The 22,562-nt window shown below is 42.4% G+C and overlaps 2 protein-coding genes across 4 annotated transcripts; one reads left to right on the top strand and one right to left on the bottom strand.

Moving 5' to 3' along the window:
• Positions 1–4,263: 4,263 nt before the first annotated feature.
• Positions 4,264–10,719, bottom strand: coa1 (cytochrome C oxidase assembly factor 1). Its single transcript, XM_004078627.5, has 5 exons — positions 10,548–10,719; positions 9,956–10,062; positions 9,599–9,750; positions 4,821–4,897; positions 4,264–4,748 (listed from the first exon to the last, which is right to left on the bottom strand). Exons 2-5 carry the CDS (start codon positions 10,047–10,049, stop codon positions 4,622–4,624), a joined length of 450 nt encoding a protein of 149 aa, XP_004078675.1. The 5' UTR covers positions 10,050–10,062; positions 10,548–10,719; the 3' UTR covers positions 4,264–4,621.
• Positions 10,374–22,276, top strand: blvra (biliverdin reductase A). Of its 3 annotated transcripts, none has more exons than XM_004078625.5 (7): positions 10,374–10,525; positions 13,631–13,750; positions 15,982–16,101; positions 18,123–18,220; positions 18,781–18,888; positions 20,359–20,527; positions 21,534–22,276. In XM_004078625.5, exons 1-7 carry the CDS (start codon positions 10,500–10,502, stop codon positions 21,787–21,789), a joined length of 897 nt encoding a protein of 298 aa, XP_004078673.1. In that variant the 5' UTR covers positions 10,374–10,499; the 3' UTR covers positions 21,790–22,276. The 3 variants fall into 3 exon arrangements, with proteins under 3 accessions (XP_004078673.1, XP_004078674.1, XP_078791513.1); XM_004078626.4 differs by lacking the exon at positions 10,374–10,525 and adding an exon at positions 12,878–13,228; XM_078935387.1 differs by lacking the exon at positions 10,374–10,525 and adding an exon at positions 12,916–13,018.
• Positions 22,277–22,562: the final 286 nt, after the last annotated feature.

Raw genomic sequence — 22,562 nt, 5'->3', positions numbered from 1 at the left:
ATAATCAGGTTGATCACTGAGGTTATTTGGCCCAAACATGGACCATAAAATGTAGAAATAAAATTCAAAGCAGCATCCAATGGCTCAAACCACTCCCCCCCCAATGCTCATTGAAATTTAAAAAATTTCATGAGACTATAACATTCCAACAGACCTTCAGCTTAAAGCTTCATCTCCACACCTTTGTGAAACAGAAGCTACAGTGGGGGGAAAGTGATTTTAGTCAGCCACCAATTGTGCAAATTCTCCTACTTTGCGTTTGCAAAAATATTTTTTGAAAGCAAAAAAGAAAAAAAACATTTAAAGCAATAAAAATAATTTGAAAAAAAAAGTTTTTGAAAGTAAAAAAAAAATTTAAAAGCAAAGAAAACGCATTTGAAAGCAAATATATATTATTTTCATTTGCAACTTAGAAAGTTGGCATATATAATCACTTCATCGTAAAGCAAGATGGAACATGAACCGTGTGTGATTATTGTGCAGATAATATGCATTTCATTAGTGATTCGTACGTCAATTAATTTGAGCATGATATTTGTGCTGTATATGCGAAGTAAAAGTTAAACATTGGTGGTACATGCATGAAAAGTCTGTAAGACATATGTGGAAAGCCACAAATTTGTGTATGCATCTCGCAAAAATACATAAACTGCGTAATTCTCAGCCATATCAACCAAGACTTCTGAACAGCTTGAGACCAAATCCATGTAAAGACCCGTCGGTCAAAACCCTTGACGGACATCAGCACACATCGACAAGTGAAAAACGAAAGAAACACTCATGAATGACATAAATCACGCCAAGATCATGACATTTCATACGTGCAAAATGTGCAAAATGTATGACACGGCCTTAAGCAACCAGGTTTTTGTAAAAAAAAAAAAAGCTTTTTTATTTACCTCAGCAGCTTATAGTCAAAAGGATTTACCACAAACTGTCCGTATAACCACAAAAATAAAGACGAGACAAGTTCTTGTGGTTAGCTCCACATCACAAGAACCAACTGAGACTGACCCAGAGCTGGAGGAAAAATGAAGCAAAGTTTTATGGTGAAAGTAACGGCACTGTGAAATGATCCCAAGATATGATCCCTTTATGAGCACCACCAAGCAGACATGGCTATCAGCTTCAGCTCCAACACGAGGAGAGGAAAACATGGTCCTGGTGACAAATGGTCCAACCCTCATGCACTTTATCAGACAAAAGTAGAATGTATCAAAAACACTTTTCTGGTGAGTCCAAGTTTTTTTCTCAGACACGGTTTGTGTTATCAACATACCTTACATGTTTCGGCGGAATCACTTCCGCCTTCGTCAAGTGATTCCGCCAAAACATGTAAGGTATGTTGAAAACACAAACCGTCTCTGAGAAAAATAACTTAAGAACTCAGTTAACTTTGTAGACACAATGAACTTTATTGAACACTTTTCTGGTGTTTAGCAAATCACATGGCAGTCTTCAATGGGAACGCACCATGAAGATATGGAAGCTGGACGTGACTTGAATGGTCAATGATTGGTTCTATTGTGCTGAAGTTAAAAGGCACCAAGGCTGATGGGCACCAGGATCAAGGAAGGAACCTGAGTTTTAGGTAGGGTTCTCAGTTCTGGATCAAGTTCTTAGGTCGAGGAGAGGTTTCCAAAGTGAATGATATACCGAGTTCTGAGATATGGTCCCACATGAGGTTTCCAGTTCTGAATTGGGTTACCATTTCTTGGAGGTTGTTCTAGTTTTTGGTGATGTGCTGGGACCATCGTTGCAACTAATTCAGCAGGTCAACTAATCTCATCATTGGCTAATGAATCTATCAATCAAACTAATCAGCAAAGCAGACATGTTCGCTTTCAGCCAATCGAATGGCCCTTTCGACTTTCTCTAGGCTGGTTATTGAGACTGAATTAACTCTATACTCTGGGGGGGACGGGGGTCACGACTGCTTAATGAGTGTCTTCACTGCCGTGGGAAAGAGGCTATTCCTCAGCCTGTTTGTTCTTAAGACTGAGTCTGCCAACATTTGGATATGGGCCAAATTTCCTCTCCTGGATCCGGCTCTTGTATACTTCTCCTGTAGCTTCTGTGATCACAAATGGCAAACAATTAAGTATTTTCCGTTATTCAGAGGAACACGTCAAGGCTGTCCAATTAGTCCTCTCTTATTTGCTTTAGCTATAGAACCTTTATCTATTATCCTTAAATCATCAACTTGTATAAGGCATCCACAGGGGAGGGGAAGCTTGGAGTTTCGTTATACGCAGATGACCTTTTAATGTATATTTCTGACCCTGTCCCAACTGTTCCCCACATTGATGATATCCTACAGAAATTTGGGGCTAAATCTGGATATAAATTAAACTTCAGTAAAAGTCAGTGCTTCCCTCTCAACAACTTAGCGCTTCAATTACAAGACACTGCCTTACCGTTTCAGATGTCCAGAAACGGTTTTAAGTACTTTGGAATTAATATCACAAGAGACATGGAAAGTCTGTATCAAGAAAATGTCCTCGCCTTACTGGAGAAGGACAAAGTAAACAGTATAAGAATGAATATACTTCCCAGATTCCTTTACCTGTTCCAGTGCATTCCCCTCTACATCCCTAAATCTTTTTTTTTATAAAACTCGACAAAAGCTTTTCTTCATTCATCTGGAGCGGCAAGAACCCAAGGGTCTGTTTAGAATTATTACAAAGACCTAAACATCAAAGGTGGCTTAGGCCTACCAAACCTGTGCCACTACTACTGGGCCTCTAATATTCAAAAAATTATGCATTGGCTCCAGGCTTCTGACATCAACTGGTGTCAACTCGAAGCCGCCTCCTGTAAAACAACTCTGACAGCCCTAATTGGATCTAGTCTTCCCTGTGTCATTTCACACTATATTACACACAATCCAATAGTTACAAATACCTTTAAAATTATATTTCAATTCAGACAGACGTACACACTCACTCAGGTGCTTACCACTAGTCCTATACGCAAAAATCCCCTTTTTCTCCCTGGTCAGACAGACTTCGCCTTCACAATTTGGGAAGAGAAAGGTATTATCAACTTTAAGGACATGTACCTAAACGGTATATTTGCAAGCTTCAATGATCTTGCTTCCAAAATTAATCTGCCTCACTCTCACTTTTTTCGTTACCTTCAAGTGCGTCACTTCCTTCAGCAGCATGACCTTCCCTAACATCCCACCAGTCTCCATGATAGATGAGGTGTTTGAGTTGCCACTTAATTCAAGGTACAAAAGATTAATTTCCAAAATCAAAGACTGCATATCACTTCATGACAGCGCAGCTCTTCTGAAAATAAGAGGTAGCTGGGAGGAAGAGCTTGGGCGGATTTTGGATGATAATGTATGGAACCGGGCCTTACAGAGAGTTAACCACAGTACCTCCTGTGCCAAGTTAAATATAATACAGTTTAAAATTATACACAGGGCTCACTTCTCTAAAGTAAAACTGTCAAGAATTTATCTTTAATTCATCTGAGTGCAAATTGTGACAGATGTCAAAATAGCCCAGCCAATCTAACCCACATGTTCTGGTCATGCTCTGCTCTGGTGAATTATTGGTCTACAATTTTTAAAACTTTATCAGATGCTCTAGATATCAGTCTCCAGCCTAGTGCAGAAGCAGCCATATGTGGTGTTTCACACCAAAACCTAGATACATTAAGAAAAACACAAAGACATTCTTGCTTTTGCTACTCTAATTGCAAGGCACCGTATATTATTGCACTGGAAATCTTAAGACCCACCCAGGGTGTCCCAGTGGCTGACGGATCTTATGCAACTATTAAAACTTGACAAAATAAAATATTCAGTTCGGGGATTGAGGGACACATTTTTCTCAGTCTGGGGTCGGGTTTTAGATCACTTCTTCTCCTTCGCCTCCTCACATTCTACCACCACGTCCGCGTAGTCTATAGTTTAAAATATTCCAGTTATTACTAATTATTATTAGCATTATAAGTATTATTTTTCTTACGTATAAATATTATTACATAAGCTATTTATGTAACTATATTTCTCTAATTTATGTTGCCATTTGGTTGACTGATTTGGCCATTGAGTTGATCATATAGAGGTAAGCTTTTGTTACATTGGACAATATATATCATAGCTTTGTATTGCAAACTATGGAGAGGGGGGGGGGGGGGGGGTTGAGGGTGTTCCTCTTTCTTTTTTTAAAGATATTCATTTATTTTCCCTTTTTTGCAGGGGTGGGGAAACTGGAGAGTGGTGTTCGGAAAAAAGAATAACTGGCCGAGTTGTATTACAAATATGAAACTATATGTTTGTTTCTTTGTATTTCAGGTATGTCGCAATTCTCTTTTAGTTTGCAATAAACAAAAAACAAACAAAAAAAAGACAGTCTGCCAGAGGGGAGATGAGTGAAAAAGGAGCCTCCTGAGTGAAGAGTCAGTGTTGACAAATGTATCCTTTCCAACAGAGACTGAGAAACATTTGAAATAAATTACAGTCAAAGCTGCGCCTCAGCTCTTTGGTTCTCATTTGCACGCTGCAGAATGACGTGCACCGTTCTACAAACAGCTTCAGCTCTGTGTACGAGGTAATGATCAAAGCATAGCCCGTCCTCAGCACCAGACACTGGTCTGGAATTCCCGTTCAGAGCCATTTGTCCATGTCTTCCTCTAGTGTACTTTCTTCTGGCGTAGCTGGACGAGGAGGAGGGTTCAGCAAGTCGATGACGGAACCTTCCCGGAGGTGAAGCTCAGCCTGTTTCAAATCCCACCTGCAGGGGGGTGCACAAACTCCTTATTAATTTGTACTGAGCGTTCAGAGGAAAAAACTGAAGCAGACCCACTTGTGTGTTTGTGGCTCTCTGTGTGAACACGTGTACAGATAACCTCCAGTCTTTGAGCCTGTGACAGGAATCTTAATCTGCAAAGAAAAGAAAAAAAACACATTCAAAAAATAATTCAATTAAACCACACATCTATTTTTATCTACAAGGAGAGAAATAGAAGTTGCAGTCAATAAATTTCCAACATTCATCAAAGTGACTGTAGGTTGTTGTCACTTTACACGTTAAGAAGCCCATTGAGGCTGCTGTTGTTGGGAATTTGGGCTATACAAAAAAAAAAATTAATTGAAAAAATTGAATTACATGAAGATACACGAATCTGTCTCATAACCACTATTGCCCCTTTATCCATACTGAATACCATGTCCCAATCTTACTTTTTCTAGATACTTCCTGTGTATATATTTTGTACATCAGACCATTATTATTATTGGCAGTTTGACTGTGGGTTGAGATGACTGTGCTGGATGCCATATATATTGCATTTTTGACAACAAAGCTGACTTGAACTTGTAGACGCGAGTGGGAAAGATCTCCTGTAACATTCAGTCAGTACCACAGAGGATCTGAAATAACCTCTGACCAAAGACACTCTGCGGTAGGATTTCTGTAATCAGAAGCATGCTCCAAAAGCAGCACATGGTGAAGGGGGAGGGGCAAGGAGGCGTCCACCTGATCATCAACTGTATTTATGGTAAGCAAAGCATCTGGCTTACCGTCATATTTAGTCCTTAAAACCCATCCTTTCAAAAACAACTTCTCATCACTTTGCGTATAATGATGCATGTACATTAGGCCTGCACAGTATACCGCAAATTTATCGTTATCGCGACATTAAGCTGTGCAATATGCATACCCCAAAAGACCGCGAAAATCGCAATAAATGGTTACCTTAAATGTGCTAAAACAAACTCATGGCAGCTTGAAATATTGAACAAATGAAATAAATCCCTTTATGCATTTAACCAGTCGGAAGGACCCGTTTACGTTGTTGATCAATCAGATGAGCCCTTTTATGTTTGATGTTTGCCTCCTACGTCGACGAGGGTCATTTGGAGTATAATTTTTAAACTGTTGCAGTGAACACGGAAATGATGTTTTTGGTTGTTTTGCTATTTGTTTATATAGCGCGAATTATATCGTTATCGCACTATTAATCACCAATATCGCATATCTTTCTCATTCAAAGAGTTTTCTTTATTTTCATGACTATGAAAATTGTAGATTCAAACTGAAGGCATCAAAACTATGAATGAACACATGTGGAATTATATACATAACAAAAATGTGTGAAAAAACTGAAAATATGTCATATTGTAGGTTCTTCATAGTACCCGCCTTTTGCTTTGATTACTGCTTTGCACACTCTTGGCATTCTCTTGATGAGCTTGAAGAGGTAGTCACCTGAGATGTTTTTCACTTCACAGGTGTGCCCTGTAAGGTTTAATAAGTGTGATTTCTTGCCTTATAAATGGGGTCGGGACCATCAGTTGTGTTGTGCAGAAGTCAGGTGGATACACAACTGATAGTCCTACTGAATAGTTAGAATTGTTAGCGATGGGAATAGAAGCCCCATGAAGCTTCCCTTGGGCTTCATGTAATTGTGCCGGAAAAATGAACCAGCCATTCAGGGCTTTGAAACCACACAGAACAGCGGCATCTGGTGGCGGACTGGCCGTATATCATATGCTTCAACTAAGCTCCTTGTAACACTTCAATGTAGAAGTGATGATGGAAAAAAACGTAACACAAAACATTGTTTTTAATAATTAAAAAATAAAACGTAAAACAACATGACATGTGACGTTTTCTGTGAGAAGTGCTTGACACAGCAAAACACTCATGACATGAAGAAAATAAACACAAAGCAAATTATTTTATTTTTTTTAAATGCTGGTCTTGAACCCAGCACCTCTGGATGCAGACCCCATTGACTTGCTATAGTGTATTGTGTACATGTACCCACTGAGCTATCGCTACTGATACTGATTCACCTAGCCATTGTAAATTCATTGAAGTGTGTCTTATTTTACACAACGTCTATTGTTCTATTAGGAAAAATCGAGTTGAAACGATCCTGAGCCACAGTACGTTTTTACCAGGAGCCATGGTAAAGTGCAATGAACTGATGCTGATTACGATACAGGGGAAACAATAGAACTGGTCGGGAAACATCGTCCATCGTGATGGGTGAGTGACATCCCGATGGAGAGACACCATCGTGATGCCACGCCCCCGCCAAGCTGCGAGTCGACACCATAAGCCCCGGTTACATGTGAAAAATATCTTGATGGGATCGATGGTCGGATTAGAATCCAACTGTGTAGATGGTTCCAGAAAAATGTTTTCAGATTATAACAAACGTTCACATGGGTCACACTTTCGGTCGGAATAAATCATTCGCACATGCGCAGTAGGATTTGAAAAACCGGAAGCGGATATCAGTTCCGCCGAGCGGCTATTTTTTTCTCAAACTTTATTGAATGTAACAATTCATTACAAAACAATGTTGCAGAGCGGTTTTATACATTGATATGTCAGCTCGGTAATATACAAGACGATCATCTAAACCTGCTTTTAATAATGTTACGGTTATTATGAAACGCCTGTTCGCTCATCGTTTTATTTTTAATCAGTGCTTTTTCTGTTGAAAAACTGAGCCAGAAAGAAGCCAGAATTAGCAGTATGCTAACACGGGCTAACAACATTAGCTTGGGTGGTGCTGCAATCTGCATCTTGGCTGCATGTAAACATGTGGGAATAACATTAGCCTTTATTTAGTCGGGACACGACTCGAAACACAAATCCACGTGATTGTTTGAACGATTTCTAAGGACTGAGCGGCCTTTCTGCTTTGAAGCTCAAACCGCCCCAAAGCGCTGTGTGTGTGCTCACGATCCTCTGCTCAGACACACACTTTTCGACCCGGTTCTGAGTTCGGTAGCCCATTCCCCTAGAGCTGCGGAATGGATCGCAGTTCTAAATCTCCCACATACTACCGCTCATGTAACAAAGCACCCCCCTTCCCCTCAAACACAAAGCTGTAAGTCCACGCTCCGCCGGTCCACTTGACTAGTTAAGAGCGGGAGCGGACCGTTTCTTTTCTAGTTTGTTTGTTACTTTTTTTGTTAAAGTCACTTCCCTCAGTTTATACTGGATCATCGCGGATGAGTCATTAGTTGGGAAATAAAATAAATAAAGTAATAAAGTAAAACAACGAATAGCAATTATATAAGACCGAAATATTAAAAATAGCCCCCCCCACGACGATATCATCGTCCATACCGATGATTGACAGCAAACATCGTCAACGGCCAATTTAAGGGACATCGCCCAACCCTACTGCCAGAACGATATTTATTTAATTATTTCTGAGCGCTCTTCAGCGTCTGACTCTTGTTCTCCACTTCATCCTCTGACCGCTAGTTGGCAGCAGAGAACACGGAGCCTCTTAGAGCAGCTCTACTCTGCACGAGACAACAGGAAGACTGCAGCCAGAGGCAGCTTGTTCTGTTGTTATGAGACATGAAATACTTCGTTTTTACTTGCGATGGATACCAAACAGAAACTCTGAGCCATGTTGCTTTTTATATGTTGCTTCTAGCAACATATAAAAACGAGGATTGTGATGCTTTTTAGCGGCTCAGATAAATAAGAGTGAAGCACGGCAGCGGCTAAAGAGGCTTATGCGCTTAGCATCGGCTAAAAACCTGCTAATCAGCAAAGCGGGCTAAAATTCTGCAAAACATCCCAGCAATAGATTCTAGTTTAGCGACCTGATGGATCAGAGGAATGTGTACAACGCTCTGAAAAAAGGCGACATCGTGGCGAGGAGCGTTAGTTTACCTCCGTGTGAGATGAAGCGTGGCTGGAAAGCCAAAGGTGCAGCACAGGCAGAGACTGATAATATGTAAACAAAGCACTTTTGTCACATTAAAGCATCTTTTCGTCGTTCCGTCATGCTGCCTCATCATCACTTTATTGTTTCTGGAAATAATCAGTGTGTCCCCCACACCCCACCCTTTATTTTTGAAGCACCATTCTGACTCCTGAACCGTTTAAAAGTAATGGAGAAGCTACATTAAGCAAAGTTGAAAATAAACAGCATTTTATTTGCCCAATAGAAACTTATTGGTTAAGGCTCATTCATTCTTTGTTTTTCTTATACTGAAAAATATTTTGTTGTGGAAATCAAACAATGTTGACTGTTCCCTTTCTATATTTTAACTTACCAAAATAAAAGCACTATGAATTTGCTTTGGTAAATGGAACTTATACATGAGACGCAATTGCAGCGCTTAACATTGTGATCATTTAATAAACTGAATTTGACCATTTTATTGCAGTGGATGACATATTGAAATTCAGGTTGAGTTTTTTCAAAGCCATATTTAAAGAAAAAAAGAAAATATGTTTTGGTAAAATTTTGGGATACGTATCGTATCGCCAGACTCTTGCCAATACACAGCCCTAATTTGAGGTGGGACAGGTTTCAGACCTAGATTTGACAAGTAACAACTAGAATTCTGCTGCTTTTCCTGTTCTGGAGGATGTCACACAACTAAACTGTGTGTTTAAACTGGATTTATTCTGCCTTCTGTTATGTCGGCATAAGCAGGCTGCATACAAATGCACAGAATTAATTTGTGAATATTTTTTTCTGCCTAATACTTTGTTAGCAAAAATAATCCTATTTTTCATCTTCCTGTGATAATGGAGAAACTGGTCAGTTTACTCATCATCACACAGCGGCTGGACACCCCCCTGACAGACTGTACCTGGGCTGCCTGATGGTCCACACGGTTGTATCTGTCAGTCAGATGGATGTTATGAACTCGTAAGGGCGGGGCTCCAAGGCTCTCCATGGCAACAGGACACGCCTTCAGCTGTCGCACAGCGAGTTGATGGTATTCACTCCCAGCAAAGTTTTCTGACGAGATAGCAGAAAAGAGAGCATGCGCACGTACGTGTGCATGAGTCACAGAGACATGAAGGGGCTGCAGCAGAGAGACAGACCAAGACATTTGCGGGTTCCACTCCTAAACCAGAGCCACTTTCAGACCGTAAAGCGGAACCAGGAGTTTCTGTTTTGAACAGACTATTGCTTCAACGCGTGCACGCACACATGCACTCACTCTGCATCAGGTAGTACATGGTGCCAACGCCCCCACCCGTCAGGACGGTAGTGAAGATGGTGAGCCTCTGCAGATGGTGGATGGGGACCCTCATGGTGCAGCTCTTCCTGCACAAAAAAGCAAAGACAGATGAAACGGAGCCACGATGGCGGCTGAGCTGCAGACACCAACCTGAGAGACATGATGGAGGGAAAATCATCAGAGGATGCTGCCAGAAAAATGACTTATAGAGAGGAACTCTCTAGGTCTACAGCTCTGGAGTCCTGTCCTGGTTTCTAATTTGTTGAAACTTTATTTAAACAGGAACAGTGTACACAAATCCCAGAGAAAACAGGAACATTGTTCTGATGTTTTTTTTTTCTCCTGCAGGAGGAAACATTTCCAAAAATCCGAAAATAAAGATAAAGCATTCACTGTTGAAAATATTGGGATGTAAAAAAATGCTTCTAAAAAAAAAATCACCGACTACGAGGCACCGACTGGGCGGGGCCCTTTTACGTCATCGGGAATGTCCTGTCAGCTGGTCGAAATGGCCTCTCCATGAATGCTGTGGCGGACAAATGCGCTCAGGTGAGTTCAGTGTCACTCTTACCTGAACACATGCGGCTCTACCGGCGCGTGCTCTTCCCTGACCCCTCCCCCTCGTTTGCGCGGTTCTCCGTGAGCGTGCGCCGCTCTGCTGCAGGTTAGATCCGGAATCCGTCCGTAACACGTGTTCACGTGGGTTTAAATAGGGACGGTGGCCTTTGTCTTCTTTCTTCTATGCTTATCGGGGGTTTGTGCCGCACAAAGGCTGTTTACTGCCCCCTGCTGGACTCTGGACGCGCTGCACTAGATGAAATATAGAGGAAAATGGAACAGTCTTCTTTACAATTCAGTTTTTCCTGGACATGCAGGATAACTTCATACTGCTAATAAAAGCTGGCTTTCTTTCTTCGGTCTATATTCTGCACCATTTTAATGGAAATAAACGGGTTTTATCACCACTCTAATCAAAGTGTTTGACTGCGATCCGGGTAACCTTTGAGCACCTGTGGTTTACTAAATGTACATCATGTTTACGTGTTTGCGTGGACAAGAATGCCGCCCCATACACAGCACGGATATGGAACATTTTTCATTGTTCAGGCTGTTGTGTTGTTGTTGCTTCGAAACCTTTGAGAAGCTGCTGAAAAGAGGAAAAGTAGCTTATGCACAGAGCTGCACCAGACTGCATGTGCAGGAGACAACACCACCATGCAGACAGGGATGTCAGTGTTTCAGACTTTGCTAAGAAAAGTGGTAGGAGTTGTGTCTTAGAGTTAAATACATGTCCTCGAATGGATGGAAGAGCGGGACTACTGAAGTTGGATAAGCTCCATCGGGGAGGCCGTTAGCAAAGAGAGATGATTTTTAGAGAGAATACATTACGGAGAAACATTTAAATGAAGCACACCTGTTAACAGATACATATTAATAAAAACAGGATGATGCTTCTAGATATATTTGGACAGGACTGGTGATCTCTGACATCACCCATAGGGCTCTGAGGGCAAAAAACCCACGAGGAATACTAACCTCTCAACCGTCTCTTCGACTGCTGTTTTGGGAGTGAAAGCAGTCATTGTTGGTTCAATTCCCAGCTCTTCCAGTAATGTAGTATTGAAGTGATGTTGGGCAGAACACTACAGTAAATCTGTGAGTTAGGTTTAGTTTTTCCAACTGCATTTTTCCATCTGCTCGTGATTCAATTATTTGGAAAAAGCCACTTTAATCTTTATATATGTTCATTCAGAATGTTCTAAAAGAACATGTTAACACCCAAAATACAATTCTCATCGGAGTGGGTTTTAACAATAACCACTGTCCTAAAAGTTTATTTTTCATTCTCATGTATGAGAAAATACACGTGAATTGGGGGGGGGGGGGGGGGGGGGATTCGGACCCATGGCCTTGTTTTGGTTTAATAATGGTTCCATTTAAGCAGTGTGATGCTGCTTCCTGTGGACTAGGGGGTATGAATCTTCGGACACACAAGGTGTATATTTACATAAACCCATTTTGGATTAGAGGCTAAACTTCATCTATTCTCTTTATGTTTGTATACATTTTTTGTTGGACTGGACAGAAAAGAAGAGGAGAGAAGAAGAAAGTGGGATGTTAGAGAGGGGTGGGTTAAGGGTACTAAAGAGAGGGGAGGAAAAGGGGGGTAAAGGAAGTTGGAGGATTACAGAAGTGGGGGGGGGGGGGGGTAGAATTACAAAGCAAGAAAATGCTAGAAATTTAGCCTCATCACTTTTCAGGTGCAGATGTTAGTCAAAAGGGGCGGGGCCTGTCCACACACTCAAATAATACAAGCATACCTGTTGGCTCCCAAAAAACACAAACATGTCAACACGTACGTCCTCAACATGTACACAATACAGCTACAGCTCACACGCACATACTTATGCATACAAACCGACACATGCAAAGCATTTCCTTCTGTCACGCATACTATTTGTGCAAAGGTGAGCTGACACCTGGCCCCCCGACACCCTCGCTGGAAAGCACATGGAGGAAATCCACCCCTGATTTTATTTATTTATTTTTACAGTTACATAGTCATTATTCATTGTACGTGGGGGTCATGGGACAGACACGTAAATTACAGTGCTTTCAGTTGGCTCATTAAAAATTAAAGTTTCAATGAAGACCAAATGGTTGTTTTTGAACCTGAAACAGACCGACGTGTTCACATGCTCTGTTAGCAGAGCTGCCCTGTTTTTTTTTTAGAATTATGAGAGACTAAAGAGTCTTTCTCAAAGAACAGACGGAGCTGGGGAGGCCAGGTTCCTGCGTGCTCAGCTCTTGAGAGACAGAGCATCCTAACTCAGTCTCATCCCAAAACGAGGAGCATCTGCACAGGAGCCTCCTTATGTAAGAGGCAGTCCGCCCCCTAGCGGCGGACTCTGTCACTGCACCAGTGAAGATCGCGCGCGGGTCACGTCGGTACATCCGTACCGGCCGGCGTGCACGCGCCGAGCACCTCAGGCTGTGGGTTCACGCGCTCCTGAGGTGACTGCCAAGGAAGCAAGCGCGTGCGTGAGTTGTTTCTTTTTGGACATCCCCCCTCCCCTTCTTTCAACTTCCGGTTGTCACCAATTACTTAAGAGGTTACATCACGCGGGCGCGCGACACCAGGGTGGCAGTTAAAGGCGTTTTCGGCTTCAGCTGCATCAAAGCCAAGCCGAGCCGAACCGAGCAGCTGCTGCCGTGCACGTGCGCACGCTTCCCAAGTTCCAGGCTGTGAAAGTGAGTTTGCTGTGATGTGCCTTTGAAGCCACCGAAAGTATATGTGTCGTGGGCTAAGACTGCATTGTTTGTCAGTAAAGAGACATGAATGGGACACGAACATGTTCCTCTTCTTCATTGTCCTGGTTTTCTGAACGTAGTGTGTATAGACCCCCCCCCCCCCCCCCCCCCATCCGTCTTTTATTCATGTCCCTTTAACAGCGTGTTCTTCATCCACAGACGTTCTGGTCTTATGTCGGGGAGAAAATGTGAAACTGTTTACTAGCCATCTATGACTTTGGGTTTCTTCAGTGATCAGTGAATCGTCATCAGCGTCGTGGAAGTGCTGTACTTGTTCATTAAGAACCAAACATGGTCCCAGTGTTTCCAGACCTGCTCTTTGTCTTTCCCACGTTTGGTCAGGATGTTCGGGGCGGTGGTGGTCGGCATTGGAACGGCGGGATGGGTGAGGATCCGTGACATGTTGACTCCACATCCTGGAAGTCCTGCAGAGAAACTGGCTGTTCGAGGATTCATATCAAGGTAACACACCTGCACAGGTGCAGCCACGACACCATGTGGTGCTGGTGCTGATGAGAGGTGAGCTTGTCATCAGCAGGTCAACTATCCAGCTAAATGATTAAGATTTATTTCAAGCAGAAACAACAGAAAAAGAAATGCATTCATTTCTTAACAACAAAACATGCAGACATTAACTTTTCATTACAATCATATTGACTGTCAGAAATGAGAATAGATAATGGAAAGTAAAGGACAAAAACATTTTTGGGTCTTTCAAGGGGACGTCCTAATCTACCATGTAACCCAACGCCAGATCTGAGGGTCTGTTGCTTCCTGATAAAGTGACCCCACAATCAGATACGGGTCTGCTTACAGCAGGCTGGCCAAGTTGTGTAAGAGTGCATTTGACCTCAAAGTATGGCTCATTTGTGTGGATCAGTCACTCCCAAAACAAAAGTACATATAACCTAATGCCCACAGCACGGTGCTCAGCAACAGTCACTGCAAAAAATGTGAAATTCATCTGGGTGCTAATAAAGCCCCCCTTTTTGGGGGCTGGCTCTGGTCAAAGCTCCTTTCAGAAACGGTCTCTGTCAAACTCTGAGAGTGGGCGGTTGGAAGGTCACCGTACAAGGTCACAGTAGACATTTCAAGGACTTTTTCACCAATGCAGATGGTTATTTCTAAAGGATTTGGGTTCTATTAAAATGCCCCCTCTGCCCTGGTGCTGTTACTGACCTGCAGTTAACCCGGTAACCCGGAGCTTTAGCTCCACTGTTGACATTTTTTCAACTACTGTAACTGTTTGTGCTTTTAACATATTTCCAGCCAATCCTGAAGCGGTGACAAACAGCTTTGGGCGGATCTGCAACACTTTACGTTAGAAATGTGTGGCATGTTGGTGCAAAGCTGATGTTTTTAAAAGCCACTTTTCTGCACGTCAGAATCGGCTGATTCCCGCTGACCGCGCAAAAGGTCAAATGGTTGCGGGAGGTCAAAGACATTGACTGTAGAAGAGAACTGGACTGAGCTGGTGTGAAGTCACTTATAGAAAATAACTGACTTCCACCTCCAGCGAATTGAAGCCAATTCGGGGGCCATTTTTCTGCCATACGGACATCACCATGTTAGAGCCAGATGATAGTGATCGGTCCGAGTCGGTCTGAGTCAGCGTTTCCATGGGAACTACTGTCAAGTACAGGCAAAAGGCAGGTTTGTACTTCCCAGTGATCAGTCATCGCATCAATCGTATCCACAATCACTTTCACACTAATTTTGGCTTCTGACTGTCCGCAATAACTTCACGAATGTTTCCATTTTTTTATTATCTTTTTTAAACAGGAAGGACATCTTGTCCTAACACTTGTTGTGCCTGAGAACGCACAGGTACACAATAAGGCAGAGGAGGAAGTGGTGTGCTCATCCAACAAACAGAAGGGAACAGAGACGCAAAATAAAAATGAGAGGGGACGAATTGCGTTCTCTAGTGCTACAAGATCTGTGGTACAAGATGTGTCTGTCCAGTAACCTGCTCTGTTTTCTATCTAGTTTTTCTTCTCTCTGGGTCTGTGAGTGAAGTTGGGTATTTCTTAACTAATTAAATGCAGTTTTCATAATTGGCATCATTGTTAAATACGTTTTCTGCTCCGATGGCCCTGATACCTATACCTACCCAAGCAATTGCAGATCGCTTTGAAGTATAAAACCGGGCCTTACTCCTGATTGTTGGTAGTCCACACACCTTCCACTAAAACAATTGAGGTGGGGGCCAGTAAACACCACATGTTTTCTTTTTAATTTTATTGCTTAAAACAAAATAACAAAAAGAGGATCACCAAGAAGTTTTTCCATAAAGCCATCAGATCCAGAACGGTTCTTCTGACCAACAAAACGACAGAGTAACAGCTGTTTATTTCTCTATAGAAGTCTATGGGATATTAGCTTCTTGGAACCACTTCCTGTTTGAACCGTAGCAGGGGGGAGGAGTCCCTCAGTCCAGTTCTCTTCTACAGGTGATGGCCACAGAGCGTGTGTGTTTTTAACTGTTGCTGACTGTATTTGAATGAGAAAATTGGAGCAGAGCCAATGAAATGGCTCAGCAAGTGGCCAACTTCATGTTGCATTTATGCAAACATGGAAAATAATTTTGGGGTCCATAAAGCGACGATAAGTTCTTTCAAAACCATAGCTGTGAGTTACATGAAAGGATCCTTGTGTGTGTTGAAGTCTCATCAAAGTGTTTGTGTTGACAGGAGGAACCTGGACAACCAGCAGGGAGTGAGTCAGATCTCCGTGGAGGAAGCTGTGAGCAGAGATGACATTCACGCCGCATTCATCTGCACTGAGAATGAGTCCCATCAGGACTATGTGAGGTACGCTTTCTGCTGGAAATCTGTGCTTAAACAGATGCCTCCTCCCCGGCTCCCTGTGGCTGCTGTTGGTTCTGCCAGAACACTTTGGATCAGTTGGGTCGGAGGGTTGGAATCCTCTGAGCTTCAAATGTTGGCATGCTACTTCTGACTCTGCAAAGCAAAAGAACAAGTTTCTATTTTCACAGAAAAATATTGTTTTTTTTACAAGGGGGGGTGGTATTCCAACAGACTGTCGTATAAAACTCAAAATCAACACAATACTGAGAGTCTTCTAATTTTCTGTAGTTACTCACTGACCTTTAAAATGATTTACCTTTATGTTAACACAAAAGCATAAACGTATGTAAATAAGGAAGACAGAAATATCTTCCTAAAAAAGACCAAAGTCTGATCGAAGCTTCTTTAGATGCAAACCTAAATGTTTTGAATTAGATTCTAAGATGAGATCAGAGATATCCCTGCATCATCACTGTCCACTGGACAATGAAACGGATGCAGTCACCATCAGAAAAACCAATCTAACAAATTCAAATATAAGAATGTCAATATGTACAGAGTGTACCAAGGAGGTGTGCAAATAAAAAAATGTCTGTAATTATGTGCAAAGTGATAAGTACGGATATAAAATGTCAGATGTAAAAAACAACACGGAGTTGGGGACATGGAACGCAACGTTTTTGGCACTGGGATGATGGTTGCTAACTTCAGGTGGGATGGATTTACTGCCTGGGCCCGGGAGAGAATGAAGATCTTTGTGAAGGTGGGGGGGCGAGCTGGTGGGCGCACGCCTGGAGCACTTTGCCAGGTACTCCGTCGGGATCAGCAGCCTTCTTGGGGTTCACTTTTAGGTGCGGGCGTCTGACGTCATGCTCCTGCACAGTGAGTGGAGGTGCGGAGGGTCCAGGAGGGGTAGGGGGTTAGGGCTGGGCCGGGCGGGGGTTGTTGGGAGGATTGGTAGCGAGCAAAGAAGCTTGTGTGCTCCTCTGCTTGTGTAGCATCTGGAGCTCCTGTGGACCTATCACAGCCTCTGAAGTTGGGGATGTCTCCAATGCCCCGCCATGCTTCTCGTGGGGTGTTGCTTAAATGGTGAGACTCTGTTCTGTTTATGGTGAAGCGTTTCCAACACAAAGACGAGCTGACCTGTATTTTCTGAGATATTTGGGCCCCATGTCCGCCCCAGGAAACAAGTTGATCACGGTTCTGCAGAGACGTGGATTCGATTCACGACAGTGTTCCCTCGTTGTGTCTGAGTTCACCTTCTGCAGTCTCCATGTTTCACAAAGTTTTAAATGTAACCATGCGTGCTGTTTTGTCTTTACACAGCGGATTATTTTATGCATCCTGATTGGCTATAGGCCTTGTCAATCAATCTCCTCCGTATCGTGTCTCCTGCACAGAATGCTTAAATTTGACCAAATATTCAGAAGTATTTGATATTTCTTTTTATTCTATAACCCAGGATTTATTTTTCTATGAAGTTTTGACCTTTGAGAGTTGAAACAAGAGAGAAAATCTAGAATCCTACCTGGCGGATTTCACGCATTGCTGGATATTTTTAGAACACAACACTCGCTTATCGCGAGTGTTGTGTTCTAAAAATATCCAGCAATGCGTGGGAAGACGGTTTATCCAAAGTCAGTCCAGCCGAAAGATGAATTCCCATGCCGTCTCTGTAGCGCACTAGTCCAGAACGGAGGATTAGGAAATTCTGTTCCTGTACTAAACTGTTCTAAAGGTTTTTGTAAAAGTCTGTCTGGCCTGAACCTCTGGACAAACGTCCACTCAGACCTCTCCACCACAGTGAAGTATAGGAATTAGGGAAGTGTGCAACACAGCAAAGTGCTTTATTACAAACGCACGTTATAGCCAATCCAAACTCCTTCCACATTTCATCTGGAAGATGGACGAGGTTTTGGTCTGCCGCTCTCCAAATTAGCTTTGTTGTTTAAAAAACAGAGTAAGTGTTTTAAAAATGAAGATTCTGATTCACCATGTCCTTTCTGCTCCTCCTGTTGGATCAGGACGTTTCTGCAGGCAGGAAAGCATGTTTGTGTTGAGTATCCCATGACCATGTCATACCAGGCCGCTGTGGAGCTTTGGGATTTGGCTCAGAAGAAAGGTAAGACGACGTTAACCAGAGGCAGACGGGGCCGGCTGACTGAAACAATAAGACATAGGCAGACAGAAAACGTATTTGACATTTGTCCTTCAGTTTAAAGAAAACATTTATGGTGAAAAAAGTATTAATAACCTGTGAAGAGTCTAAACAAAACATCACATCAGTTGTCCAGAACCTGCAGAATCAAGGAATCAATTTGTGGTTTTTCCATTAGATATTTCAATAAGCTGAAAAAAAATAAATACATCTTTATTTTTTCTTTTTCTTTGTTTAATTGAGATAATGGTAAATCTGGTTAAGCTGCAAACTAAAGAATGTCTACTTGACTTGAGTGTACAAAGTTGGACTATCACAGATCTAGTCATGTAGAGCAGTAAAACACCTTCTGGGACTACAGTTTGTTTGCTCATGCAAACTGGTTTTTGTTTTTGTTAGGAAGACATTTTTTGTTTAAAGCCATTCAAAATGTGCCCCAGCCTTAAATGCTGATGCAGTCACAGATGCCGATCATCTCAGTCTGTCACATTCTGAAGTTTCCAACCTGCTGGTCTGTGCGCCAGGACTGGTTCTACACGAGGAACACATCGAGCTGCTGACCGAGGACTTCAAAGAACTGAAGAGAGCGGTCCAGGGGAAAATCCTGCAGGAAGGCACGCTCCATTTCACCGGTATGATGCACGTCCCACATTACAAAACCACCGCCACCGTGCAACACACTTTTTCTCCAACAGCATACGCTAAGTTGTCAATAATGAATCCATTGAGAAACTGGATTGTGAGGATTTTCCTTTAGAGTAGTTTCTCAAACGTGGCAGAAAATCTCTTCACTCTTAGTTTCGAATGCAACAATTTGGGATATTTTTAATCAAAGTATCTTGGTTGTACGTCCTAATTCTTTAAAATATTTCATATCATCAAACAAATTTAGATTTAGAAAAAAATCAACTTAATTATTAATATACATTCAAGCTCCTGTTCATTTTGTTTACAAATTAAGATTTGTTGATGGAAAAATTGTAAACTTGTAAATTGACATTTCATTTGGTATTTTGCTGAGATGTCCCGTTAGGTGTGGGTGAAGGCCAGAGCATCATGTGTTTATCCTGTGGACACAAATGCAGTTTCAGACTCCAAACCTCATTTAAGGTTTCAGTGGGATTTGCTGCTGCCTTGTTGCAGCAGCAGCAGCAGCAGCAGCAGCAGTAGTTCTGCTGTCGGTGAACTGGGTCAGCTGGCTTTAATACGGTGGCCTTGAAGGACAAATCACATCAACAAATCACTCAACGCAAAAACCTTTTAAAGAGCACAACAACAAATAAAGAAGCATAACAAACGTTTTAGGAAACAAAACATAATTCTAGAAACAAGGCCTGCACAGTATACCGCAAATTTATCGTTATCGCAATATCAAGCTGTGCAATATGCATATCGCAAAAGACAGCAAATTTGCAATAAATGGTTACCTTAGATGTGGCCAAACAATCTTATGGCAGCTTGAAGTGTTTAATGGATTGAAAGAATCCCTTTCTGCATTTGACCAATCAGATGGAGCCCTTCACGTTGTTAACTAATCGGATGGCGCCCTATTATGTTGTATGTTCGCCTCCTATGTCAACAAGGGTCATTTGTAGTATAATTTTTAAGCTGTTGTAATGGAATGGGAATAATATTTTTGGTTGTTTTGCTAATGTTTATATACCGCAAATTATATCGTTATCGCAATATTAATCACTGATATCGCATATCGCAAGTTTTCTTCATATCGTGCAGCCCTACTAGAAACCAAAATGTAAAGAACAAAAAAAAAAAAAAACTAAAGTGATTTGTAAAGAAATGTTAGAAAAATGAAACGCAATGAGAAATCGGGAAAGGTAGGTACTATGGGACATCGCTGATTGGATGAGGATTTCCAGTATCAAAATTCTGCTGAATGTCATTGTCCAATTACTGATGTCCTACAGAAAACTGAGCTGACAATAAACCTGAAGGGAGCTGACGTGACACAGTTCTTGCAAACATTCCAGGTTCTGAGCTTGATTATAGTCATGTAACAGATATTTTTAGGCTTCCAGCTAAATTGGCCTTTGAACTGTAACAACGCTGCGTTTTCTGCTGCTGAAAATGGTTTTGTGTCTTAGGTGGAGCTCTGAAGGCCGGCTTTGGGTTTCCTGCATTCAGCGGCATCGCTCGCCTCACCTGGCTGGTAGAACTCTTCGGAAAGCTCTCCGTGTCTGCAGCCACCTTGGAGGAGGAGCCCGCCAAAGGCTACAGCAAGCTGACGGCAAAGCTGCTGACGTCTGACAACAGGTGACGCAGCCTGACGGCACAGGTCTGAAGTCATGTCTGTGGAGGGATTCTTCCGTGTCACACGGCTACTACGTGCAGTTTGCACAAGGATGAAAATTGGTCATACGTGAATCTATGTGGAAAAAGTGAGAAAAGTGGTGGTTTTTATGTGAAACTTTTACAGATTTATCTCGAATGTACCACGTTAAAACCACGGAAGTATGAATAAACCATGTAAAGAACACGTAGACCAACGTAAAAGCCAGGTCTGGCCCAAGAATGTTTTGAGATTCAAACTGTTTGTGTGAAAAATTGGATGCGTAATTACGTCATTTGAATGTGATATCAAAGTTCTACATGGGTGGTACATGCGTGGAGAGTCTGTTAGACATACGTGGAAAACCACAAATCTGCGTATGCATTTCACAAAAATCATGCACAATTGGGTTATTTTTGAATAATTGTTTATAAACTACATAAAATACGAGTAAACCGTATAATTTTCAACTGACCAAACATTCTGAACTGCTCAAAACCAAATTCACGGAAAGAGCCGTCAGCAAAAACCCTCGACAGACATCTGAGCACATCGACGAATGACAAACGCAAGAAACGCGTATGCATGACGGATATCACACATGGATCACCAAAGACCGACATTCAAACGTGGAAAATGCACAAAATGTACTGGCTGTTTGACACAAAATACAAATCCTGGCTGTTTGACACAAAATACAAATCCTTAATTTGGGTTCATCATAAATCAAACACACACATTCAGTTCAATTGTATTTATTTAGCCCAATATTACCATAGGCATCTCAATGGGCTTCATACCATTAATTGTATAAAAAGCATTAAAGCATAAAGAAGTCATAGAATTCAACAGGTAATGGCTAAACTAAACTGGACATCTCTGCCCTCAGACCCTCCTTCCCGTAATGTGTTTGTTTTTCTTCAAGAATTGTGGTCTGATGTTTCTGTTGGTGTGTGAAGCTTCACTCTATTGTTCCATCTTCTCCTGCAGACCTCTGACGTGGGTGGAGGAACGGCAGACGGGCCTCCCACGAGCGAAGAACATCAACTTTGTGTTTGACTCCTGCACTCTGAGCGAGATCCCGGCTGCGCCCCGGGGGGCCGTGGGGCTCTTCATGCAGGACCTGATCCACTTCTCTGCTAAGCTCGCGGGCCAAGTGAGCCCCAGCCAGCTTCAGGGAGAGAAGGAGCGGGTCCTGCACTGCCTGGAGCTGGCGGACAAGATTCAGCAGCTGTGCCAAAGTTGAGGATGATCCCAGCGCTTGAATGTTCGGTGGTTTTCTGAAGTTGCAGCACATCTTTGTATCTGAGATGAACCATCATGCTGACTCGTGTGCGGCATAGATGAGCTTCACCGCGTTAACTCTGACACTCCACCTCTCATGTTACAGAAACAGTAACGTTGTTATTGATGCTTTTTAAACATTTCCTTTTCACCATGCACAGCTGAAAGCAGACTTGAAGTTCGTCTCAGTGCAGTTTCTCTGATTTTGAAGCTCCAGAGTGTTGGAAACCTTCCGCTTGTGTCGGGAGCTATGTGCGATTGGACCACAGCGGTCGGTTGGTCGGTCTATAACGTGTTCTGCCGGCCTTAAGAGGATGCTGTGCTGGAGAACATGAGGCATCAACATCCATCTGAGTGTCAAAAAACATGTTTGTCCAGTTCAAGAAGGGAATTCCTGCCATTCCTGAAACTTTAAGAAGAAAGATTAATAAACCTGACACTGTTTTGAATGGAATGTTTCTGTTTTTTACTTCACAATACTTTTAAGAGCACATTTAAAAACCCTTTCAACAAACTTCCTCAACAGCTTCACAATTCTAAAAGCACTTGGGAGCAAAAACGCCTTCTTGACTTCCTTTGCAGCTCTGACATGTTGCCCTGGAGGTCTCTGCGGTTCAGACTCTCCTGTAACGATCTGTGGAAGCAGAGCAGAGGAGCGTCTGCAGACTGAAGTGAGTCTCTGCTCCCTGAAGAGGGCAGCACAGAGCAGGACACGAGGGTCCAGGAGCGCTTGAG

Source organism: Oryzias latipes, chromosome 17 (genome assembly GCF_053564925.1).
Source record: "Oryzias latipes strain Hd-rR chromosome 17, Olatipes_Hd-rR_3.1".
NCBI lineage: Eukaryota > Metazoa > Chordata > Actinopteri > Beloniformes > Adrianichthyidae > Oryzias > Oryzias latipes.
This window is presented reverse-complemented; position numbering and strand designations above follow the sequence as displayed.

Bases quoted from the DNA above. Each gene is read 5' to 3' on its own strand.
- coa1 (XM_004078627.5), bottom strand. From the start codon at position 10,049: ATGAGGGTCCCCATCCACCATCTGCAGAGGCTCACCATCTTCACTACC. The intron at 9,751-9,955 runs GTGAGTGCATGT...CTATCTCGTCAG, and splicing joins CATGTACTACCTGATGCAGA to AAAACTTTGCTGGGAGTGAA. The intron at 4,898-9,598 runs GTACAGTCTGTC...TTTTCTTTGCAG, and splicing joins TGGACCATCAGGCAGCCCAG to ATTAAGATTCCTGTCACAGG.
- blvra (XM_004078625.5), top strand. From the start codon at position 10,500: ATGCTGTGGCGGACAAATGCGCTCAG. The intron at 13,751-15,981 runs GTAACACACCTG...TTGTGTTGACAG, and splicing joins GTTCGAGGATTCATATCAAG to GAGGAACCTGGACAACCAGC. The intron at 18,221-18,780 runs GTAAGACGACGT...TCTGTGCGCCAG, and splicing joins GGATTTGGCTCAGAAGAAAG to GACTGGTTCTACACGAGGAA.